At 41.4% G+C, this 10,185-nt stretch overlaps 1 protein-coding gene and 1 long non-coding RNA gene across 2 annotated transcripts in view; one reads left to right on the top strand and one right to left on the bottom strand.

Moving 5' to 3' along the window:
• The window catches only part of LOC126383181 (uncharacterized), a 17,627-nt gene extending 9,623 nt beyond the window's left edge, over positions 1 to 8,004 (bottom strand). The window contains exons 1-2 of the long non-coding RNA XR_007569113.1: positions 7,867 to 8,004; positions 6,491 to 6,588 (exon numbers count right to left, since the gene is read on the bottom strand). This is a non-coding gene — a long non-coding RNA (uncharacterized LOC126383181). The remainder of the gene's footprint in view (positions 1 to 6,490; positions 6,589 to 7,866) is intronic.
• The window catches only part of emilin2a (elastin microfibril interfacer 2a), a 24,213-nt gene extending 14,523 nt beyond the window's left edge, over positions 1 to 9,690 (top strand). Inside the window, exons 5-9 of the mRNA XM_050033647.1 lie at positions 2,636 to 2,989; positions 5,950 to 6,003; positions 6,498 to 6,557; positions 7,887 to 8,027; positions 8,939 to 9,690. Coding sequence (XP_049889604.1) covers positions 2,636 to 2,989; positions 5,950 to 6,003; positions 6,498 to 6,557; positions 7,887 to 8,027; positions 8,939 to 9,273 — 944 coding nt within the window. The 3' untranslated portion in view covers positions 9,274 to 9,690. The remainder of the gene's footprint in view (positions 1 to 2,635; positions 2,990 to 5,949; positions 6,004 to 6,497; positions 6,558 to 7,886; positions 8,028 to 8,938) is intronic.
• Positions 9,691 to 10,185: the final 495 nt, after the last annotated feature.

Below are 10,185 nucleotides of genomic sequence, written 5' to 3'. Positions count from 1 at the left end.
GGGGGCAAACACTTTTTCACACAGGGCCATGTAGCTTTGGATTTTTTTCTTCCTCATTAATAAAACCCTTCATTTAAAAACTGCATTTTGTGTTTACTTGTGTTATCTTTGACTAATGTTTAAATTTGTTTGATGATCTGAAACATTTAAGTGCGGAAAACATGCAAAAAAGTAAGAAATCAGGAAGGGGGCAAACACTTTTTCACACCACTGTATATGTATATTTCCCTCTTACCTGAAGTGCTGTTTATCAATTGAGATTGTTTTGGTGTGAGTTGCCAAGTGTTGGCGATATCGGCCATAGAGATGTCTGCCTTTTATCAAATATAATGGAATTAGATGCCACTCCACTTGTGGTACTAATGGTGGCAAAAAATAAAAAAAGAGACTCAGAAGCAATGTCTCTTTTCAGAAATCATGACCTGTTTACCCAAGACAATCTTAAGACCTTGTTGTGAGCAGTTTCATGTAGGATCTATTTTCCTTCTATTGAACTACACCCGGCAACCGAATCACCACACGGACGTATGCTAGCTCACCTACTGCTATCAGCTAGCTAGCTAATGTTTAAGGTCAGCCGAGAAGGATGCCATCAATGTTTACATCTTGCACTCTCACAAGTACGAGCGTCTTGCCTATGAGTAGATGCACTCCTCCTTCTGCACATTAAATCCATCTATCAATCCATTTTCATCCATTTATCCGAGGCCGGGTCGCCTGGGCAGCAGGCCAGGCAAAGCACCCCAGACATCCCTCTCCCCAAAGTGTTCCCAGGTCAGATGAGATATATAATCCCTTCAGCATGTTCTGGATCTGCCCCAGGGCCTCCTACTGGTTGGACATGCCCGAAACTCCTCCAGCGGGAGGCAGCCAGGAGGCATCCTGATCAGATGCCTGAACCACCTCAACTGACCCCTTTTGATGCGAAGGAGCAGCGTCTCTACTTCGAGCTCCCTCCGGATGTCCGAGCTCCTTACCCTATCTCTAAATTTCTAAACAACAAGGTCTGTGAAGAGTAACCAGGTCATGATTTTGAGAGAGAGTGACATTGCTGTTGAGTTTCTCAAATGTATTTTTGGTGCTTTGAGCACCACTCGACAACTCACACCAGAACTATCCAGATTGATAAATAGTGCTACAGGTGAGAGGAAAAATATGTATTTCTGAGTTTGGGGTGGACTGATCCTTGAAGGTCCACCGACCAGCCTTCTCCAGAGCTTTCAACTACAATTTGTGGTCATTATCAGCAGATGTAGCTACAGATGGCGAGATATGGTTGATAAACTCCAGAAAAATCTTGAATCGAGGACTCAGATCGAGATTAATATATCAAAGTACCACGTGAAGGCTTCTTACAAAAAAACCTGTTGTGTTTACAGTCAGTGTTTCGCACTAAACTGCATGTAATGTCATTTTTGAGATCTAACAAAGGTGTTCAATGGATTTCCCTCCTCATAAAATATTGCAAAGCCGGTGTTTGAAGAGACACTTGCATTAGCTGATCAGCTATTTCCTTGATGCTTCAGCATCTATTAGCCTGTTGATATGACAGCTGATCATTACTTGCAGACCAGTAGCATCCAGTCAGATTCATGCAGGTGTACAAAGTAGCCTTTATAACATAACAGTTCTCACTTTTACACTGCTCATGCCTTCACGTCTGCACTGCTTGCTGCTGCAGCACTTTTCACCACTCTAACGTCCTTATGTACTGTACTGTACTGTACTGTACTGTACTGTAGCTCCTGTTTGTATTGTTGCTTTTGCTAAGATTTAACATTAATGTAAGTTTACAGTTATCTCTATATTCAGTATCCTATAGGATCATATTGTTGTTACCCCTGCAGTATCTTTGTTAGTATTCCTCGAGTGCTTCCTGAAGGATCAAAGCCTTTTCTGTCTAACCTCACTGTATAATCATTTGGAATAAGTGGTCATTTCCTTGATGTAAGTGTCTTTGGCTGAATTACATTACTGTAATCCTGTTACATGTACTCCAACCTCACCCACAAGGTTTAAACGGCACCACAGACTCGCATCAATCAGGCCATTCAATGTAGAAACTCCTTCACTGAATCTTAAATACAGTTTGACACAATCTGTCGGACACCTGGCTGTGAGACGGGACTGACACAAAGTAGGTACTGTAATTATTTTGGTTATTTGTCCCCAGGACGCTCTCGCAGCGTCTCTGCGCTCACCTCAGAGGCCCAGGTGATGTCTGCGCCCTCAGGGGGTCTGGCAGGTGGCCAACTGGTTTCCGTTCAGATGGTTCTCGTTGCCTAAAACTCATACGGACCGCCTGCTCTGCTTTTATGAAGGGTAATAACGGTTGAAAAGAAAAAGCTCAGAGGTGCAGTGAAAGCCGGGCCTAATTTGGCCTGTCATCAAAATTTAAGTCATTAAAAGTGAATTCACGAGAGAAGGGAGGGATGTGGTCTGAATGTGAGAGAGGAAGTGGGATTTATAAACAAAAAAGTAAATTGGAAGCTTGTGCCTTTGCAGTTGAGGCATTTTCCCTGACTTTCAATTGTTGTGACCAGATGGTAACGCCTATCATATGGTTAGACAGTGAGCCGTAATTTGATATATTTACGATCCTACCACTGTCTGTCTTTTTCTTGCACTTTCTAAGGAATGACCTTAAGACCAGAGAGGCCAGCTCCTTTGCCAGATTCGACTCAGGGCAGAACGAGAATCCAACAAATCCACATCCCTCTCATCATCCCACCGCCGCCATCTAGCCCCAGGCAGCCGTACAATCCCAGCCAACCACAGCAGCCCAGCGTGCACACGATCAAGATCAGTCCGCCAAGCCAGCCGTTCAGACCCCAGCAACCAGCCCACAACACTCTGCCCCTGGTTCCCGTAAGGCCAGTGGTGGAGACAGGGGAGGCCGGACCTCCAGGGTACAGCCGCAGGGTGACTGTGCGGAGAGGGTCCGAGGACTCGTCCAGCATGCCTGTCAAAGGATTTGCTGGAGCTCCAGGTGCGTAGTGCTAATGGTGGTGGTCACCTTTGGTGTTGTAGACCACCGTCACACTGCAGCTCTGATTTACATGTTTTTATAACTGATAGAAATCTGTGGAAACACTGAACTTCTAATTTTAGTTTTACTCAAGACCAGTAGAGGGTATTTTTTTGGATAAACTGTGCTTCTAAAAGTGGTTGTTTTGCAGAATATTTTTTACTCTTACTTGAGTACATTTGCGAAAATGTATGTCTGTTTGCGTCTACTTGAATCAGTAACAGTAGCAACAGTACTTTTTACTTGGGTACCTTTTTTTGTTTACTCCACTGATTTAGTAACGCTTTAAATTATAGCCTGAAAATTACAGTGCAGAAAAATTAATAGATATTAAACTGCAGGCACATAATTGTATGTACAAGAGAAGAAGTACAAGGAATAAGTGGGTAACAAAGGAAATAAATTACACCTAAGTAGTTTTAATGACCTAAAACAATGATAATAATTACAGGGCACTCACTGGTGGCCAACAGACTCAGCCTATATGTCACAAAAAGGAGCCAAACTACTTGTGGCACTTTTCACTAAGTAAAATATTCAATCAGTAAATATAAAATATGATGTATTGAGTTTCGTTGTACACACACCAGAAAGGGGGAATAGCTCGCCACGATATTCTTTAAATTGTTGTTTAATAAACCAAAGTAAAGGGCCGTCCACACCAAGAACAATAACTAAAACCATAACTATAATGATAATGATGTAAGCATCCATATGATTATGTTTTGTAAAACACTTAAGCTGTGATGCCCTGAATATTGGAATGGATTGTGATTGGCTGTCAATGTTTCTATCGTTCATCAAATCGCTCCGAAATTTCTTTCACCACTGTCGCTGTTTTTGTTGGTTGTGGTGATTTTAAAACAAAGTTATTGTGATAGTTACTGTTAGTGTGGACAGCCCTTTAAGTTTGTCTTTGAGTGACAGTTTGTGTATTTGGCTACAGAATTGTCTGTAATCTGTTAAAATGTTAAAAAAGGTTGTTCATGAACATCCGTTTCAATTATCAAATGGATCCTACATTTGGTCTTAAAACTGCAATACTGCTCAGCAGCATTTTATCACCATTCAAAAACCATAAACATGACTATTATTTTATAGTTACAGTCTCAGAGGTTCACCCTTCCTCCCATGCTTGGCCTAATGTTTGGTTCCCCAGAAACAACAATAATGTCCTGTATATTGTCAATAAAACATTCTGCATATTTGAAAGCAATGTCCTTTTCTGAAATGTTTTTTTGGAAGTATGTCACAATTTTAAAATAAATAATACCATTACTAAATTCATTACAATAAAAAAAAAAACCTTTTCCCCATCCGTCATGTCTTGTTAACCATAAATATACAATTGTTAAATAGGTACTTAGTAATATAAAAAATACTTTACAGTGTAATCTAATTCAAAGTCCCTTAATGAAACGTTTTTTAATTTGATGTATAGGCTGCACATTTTTACAATAATAATAATAATAATAATAATAATAATCTGAATGTTAAAAATAACCATCATTCATTTCCATATAATTTTATGTGAAAGCCACAGGGAGCCACTGTGGCTTCGGAGTCCCAGGTTGCCTACCCCTGTCCTACACGCTTGGCACATGGGGGAGAAGTTTCAGTTGGCTGCAATCTGCACCCCTTACCACTAGATGGCACTAAATCCCACACACGAGACCTTTAAACACAATGTTGAACCACCTTATTCCCTAACCTCCCATCTTCACTTAGTATTTGTGTCAGTTTAAGTACCCATAAGTATTTTATTGTGTCTCCATATGTGCTTAATAACCACACCGTAATTTACGGGCTGTAATCTAAAGCGTTAATCCTGATTCTGATGCACAGAGTCTGCATGCATGAAAGCTGTGACTAGACTCTGTCATCGCTGCCATGACAAGAGGGGTGTTTTATGACACTGTGTCATAACTCTGGCACCACGGACAGCTCGGCTAGACCAGCATTACCACATGTGTGACATAATATAATGTATGTTCCTCTTCGCAACAGCGCTGTCAAACAGTCACATCAGATACGCTCACTGAAACTACATCAGCAATGACCGAATTTGGAGTTGAGCCTCGGTCTGTTTGTTCTTATTAGCGTTTTTCACACATGGAGCCCATAACAAAGGTTTAATTGTTCTTGTACTTTTTTTATTGTCATCCACACGTAGGAATGCTACACTTAACGGCTTTTAATTGGGGCCAACTCAAATTAGACAGAAGAGACAACAGATAGTCTGACAGCCAGTTTTGGATTGAATTAACTGGACTGCATATAGGATGATTAGGCAAACTATCAAAGAACAAAACAAAGGCTTTGCTTCAGCCTCCACATGGAGTGTTGTAGTAGAAAAGGAATGAAGAACAGTTTTGAAATATGTCCTTTTAATCTAGAGATGAGAATCCTAACCCGAGGAACTGTGCATTCAAAATTCATGCACATCTTCAGGCTTTAATATAGAGCTGTAAAAGTTTTTAATTGCTCTTCATCATCGAAGGGTTTTCACATTTTTTCGTTACAGAGCTGTGGATCCTTGTGGTTGGTTTGTTTTATTTCTGTTTTATGGTTCTTGGTTTTATTTGGAACTCAAACTGCACAAATATCTGCAGGTTTGAATCCATTTCAAGGCTCTGAGGAAACTGTAAATGCCTGAAACTGCTTATAGATCCCATTGTCCCAGAGCAGCTAATCCAACATCAAACTGATTCAAAAAACCACTTGTAAACCCAAAATTGTGCAGCCTAGATTACAACCTGTTTTGTTTTAATTTATACCTTCCCTGGGAAACTGTCCCGCAGTGTTTTTGCCATAATGGTCAGATGGAAAACCAAACAACCGCCTCTGGCAAGAACATTCGCTAACTTTTCTCCTCACATGATGATAAAACATGATGTGTTTGTCATCTGTTTCTTTCACAGGCTATCCACCTCTGCAGCCCGCATCATTCAAGCCTCAATCGACCAGCCGCCAAGGTATTGTAGCAGTTCATTATCATGTTAACAAGGCATGCATCTGCAGGCTTTGCCGTTCCACTACATCAGTGTAAAAAATTTGGAGAAGCAGTGAATAATTTATAGCCTGAGAGTGTGAAGGAGAGGGAACTGGATGTGTTTAGTTTAAGGAGGTGTGGGCGGGCTGTGGAAGGATTTTAGCTCCTCTGAAGGAAGTTAGCAGAAAGTTTTACCCTGGGCTCCATGGTGAATGTTACATTTGGTAATCATGAAGGAAATTAATGAAGTAGATAATGGCTTTAGTCACTGGAACAAAGAGCTATTTTTTATTCCTTTATCTTTACTTACAAGGACACTTCAGTTTATAAATGGATTATGTGTATAAATTTTAAAAACATCATTAGAGATTCATATAAATGACACGTCTTTAAAATAAAAGTGTCAAATCCTCAGCTCACAGCTGTGACTGTGGTAATTAATACACAGTTAACACTTTCTTTTATTGTACCTTGTAGTTCCTGTGGCAGCAAAGGTGCCCTGGAACCTGATGTATCACACTCCAGTTGAAACACCAGGTAAAATCCATCTCTCTCAATCTTAGAAACTCTATCAATAAAGAAAAAAGTCATTAGCACAAAAATGAAGATCTGTGAGGAAGTTAAAGGAGCTGTATGAGACATTCAGAGTGTTAATGTAGCAGCAAAACAGTATTTGCTTTGGAAAGATTTAGTGGAATACTGGCGCCCTGAGCAGAGAAATAAGTCACACTGTGTGTGTAGTAATCCGAGCTTCTCTGTTTGTTGTTGTGGTAGACGATCCAGCTGCGTTAGGGCATATGAGTCACTGTGTGTGTATCCTACAGGTTAGCTAATTGCCCCTGCCCTGCACTGCAGTCATACAGTGGTCACTGCTGATAATGCTGGTCTGCCCCACAGAGGGGAACAACATTGGCATAGAAGCATAGAGCCCACCCTTTGGTTCTCTCTCACGTTAAGAATGTTAGCTCTGTCAGCACTGTTGTTATTGTTAGCACTGTTAGCACAGTTGGCTAGCTGCTGGCTTAGGTCCTGATCACACACGTAGCGTGTAGCGCAAAGCGTTATACAGTAGCAGCTGGAGGCATCTTTTTGTAATTGGTTTTAATGAGAATGAAGCTTTTTACTTGCGGTTTTTACATTGCAACGTGCCTTGTGTTTCTGTGCTCTAAGCATCTAGTGTTTTTGCTGGAGTGCTCTGAACTCCTTGAGGAGAAAAAACTTGAAACATCAAAAAAATCTCTTTTCTCGTCATGGTCACGACAATAAGTTTGCAGTTGGTATACAGCCCCACGATAGACAGTAGGTTGTCAAACTGCCCCTAGTCATCCTAACATATGCCTGGAAACAGCCATCATGGAGGCGAGGCTCCTGGACCAACTGGTGGTATTCTCCGTGATCCACCCTCTTTTTTGGGGCTCATGTACCCACACTGCCCAACAAACTGTTTGCTGACAGCCTCTCACCCTCAACCACAGCTACAGCAAGTACCCTCTGCCTGAACATTTTAGGAACTAGATACAAGTTGCTAGGGAAAGAAATGGTAGATTGATCACATGGGAAGGTCAGTGTAAGGACATGTTGGTGTGGTTGCCTGGCAACAATAAAAAGCAAAGCAAATTTTTTTTCACTAGTGGCATTCAATTAAAAAAAGGCAGTGTGCTTTCTGTGCGATCAGGGCCTTAGCCACCTCCATGTTGAGAACTGTGTGCAGGCAATCCCAGCCTAGACTGTGTCACAGATATGCTCTGAATGAAGCATACAGCTCCTTTGAAGTCATGTATTCCAGTTAATGTGCATAAAGTGAGAAATGTCATTCACTTTAGACATGAAACGCTAATCGACTTACATGGTTGTTTTCCGTTACAGTCTCAGCCGACAGCGGAGCCTTTGCAGATCCTTTCTCCTTCTCTGCCGGCCTCACACAGCTGCCCTTCTCTGGAGACTTTGGCTTCATCCGCTTTAACAGAGTTCTAGTCAATGACGGCGGACACTACAATCCCCACACAGGTACACAACAACAACAACGACGACTCAATATTTGTGTCACTGTGTTACTGTACATGGACTTATTGGATACATTTCATGTCAGTCATACAGAGCATATGGGACAAAATGTATTGCTTTGTGTCTGCAACATTTGTGGTTTTACTAGTTTGTTATCAGGTCTTCAAAAAATCAAAAAAAAAATATTTTTCCTCTTACCTGTAGTGCTATTTATCAATCTAGATTGTTTTGGTGTGTGTTGCAGAGTGTTGAGATATTAGATACTAGATGGCACTAGATCAAAGCACCAGAAACGATGACCTGGGGTCTCATTTATAAACATTGCATATGCACAAAATGAGGCCTGAAAGAGGCGTACGCCACTTCCAACGCAAAACTTGTGATCTATAAAAACAGACTGATGGGAGAAACTTTGACCCATGCTTACGAACATTTTGGAGACAGGAAATTTGTGATGCAGTTGGTGAGGTTGAAGCCTGATTGTAGAAACTGACGAATATTTTTGGCTTTTGTCCGTACATATATTTTTAGTATGTATCCTATGCATTGTTTTATTAATGAGACCCCTGGTTACTGAAGATCACCTACAGATCTTGTGAGCAGGTTCATGCTGGGACTATTTTCTTTCTACCAAACTTCAACTGCCAACTGTATCACTGCACAAAGGAAGTGTGGAGCCACTGCTAACTCACCTAGGATTTCTACGGCCGACATCTCCAACACTCTGCAACTCACCTTAACAATCTTGATTGATTACAAAAAGTGAAACATGTTTTAATGTTCAAATGGGCACCTGAGAACTCTCATTGAGTCATCCATGAAGGCTCTGAAGACCCATAGGAGGAGCAACAAACATTGAACATCTGACTCTCCTCATTGATCACACTCACTCTTCCCCTCTCTCATCTCTGCAGGGGTCTTCACTGTACCTATAGATGGCCGATACCTGATTTCCGGACTGCTGACTGCAAAGCAGGGCGACCGTGTGGATGCTGTCCTGTCCGTGTCTAACCGCAGCGTCCAGAGGCTGCAGAGCTCAGCGGGGCCCGCGGCTGGTCACCACGGGGGCTTGGCTAATGGTAACTGCGGCTGCGGAGGCTCGGTGTCCTTCAGTCAGATCCTGCCCCTGAGGAAAGGAGACCGCGTGGGCCTGGTGAGGACCGCGGGCCAGCTGGCCACCACCGGGGCCAGGGAGATCCTCTCTACCTACAGCGCCATCTTCCTGTACGCACCACAGGACATGAGATAGCTGGAGCTCAGCTGGGAGGAAACAGCAAGGACTAGTTTGTTGACTGGGGGAGATGCTGAAGCGACCATAGTTTTCACTGATTTGCTGTGATGCGGTGCCACTGTGTGACGATCCTCACTTATAAATTCAGTTAAGAAAAGTCATTAAATTGCAATTTGTACGGCGTTTACCAAATATACCTGAATACAAGAAGCAGAATTTGTTTCTAATATATTTGATTATCAAGTTGCCTTTTTGTACCTATTGTGAATGTCTTGTGTAAATAAGTGTTTATAAATTAACATAAAAATGCATAAAATGTAATTATTATTTTAACAAAACCATCTCAGAGACTCAGTATACAGTAACATGTCAGCAGAATATGATATTGTTGGTTGGGAAATAAACCATGATAAATCAAAGTATGAGCTCACTTCATCTTACTGTGTAATCTGCGCCGTAGAGGGAGAGAATGATGACGATTAATAATCATACATGGAGAGACTGACGTCAATTTAGCAACACAACAAGCTTTTATTAATGTTACAAACTTGGCTGCACTGAGAAACAGTTTGGGTCATTACGTAAAGTGGGTGTGGAATGTAGATGAAAAATAAATTTCCCCTCACCTCACTCCTGAGACTTAAAATATTCCGACAGCAAACTGTAAGAACCAGCAGGAGCGTATTTAGCCTTCAGCTCAGCTTCTGTTAACCTTTAAAAGAAGAGAAAAACACCAATTTCTATTCACAGTTAATTCAGAGGACTCTTTATTTGGTTGTTATTCAATAAAACAAACAAATGTGATATTACCTTACCTGAGGTATTTAAGCTGCAATAACCTTATTCATGTGTTGATGATTAAAAACAAGCAACAGGGTAAAAGTTCCTTTTGTAGCCCGTGGGTGCTGTTGAACTTTTTAACTCTGACTG

Source organism: Epinephelus moara, chromosome 21, assembly GCF_006386435.1.
Source record: "Epinephelus moara isolate mb chromosome 21, YSFRI_EMoa_1.0, whole genome shotgun sequence".
Lineage (NCBI taxonomy): Eukaryota > Metazoa > Chordata > Actinopteri > Perciformes > Serranidae > Epinephelus > Epinephelus moara.
Note: the sequence above shows the minus strand (reverse complement) of the source record. Positions and strands in the feature narration are given on the sequence as shown.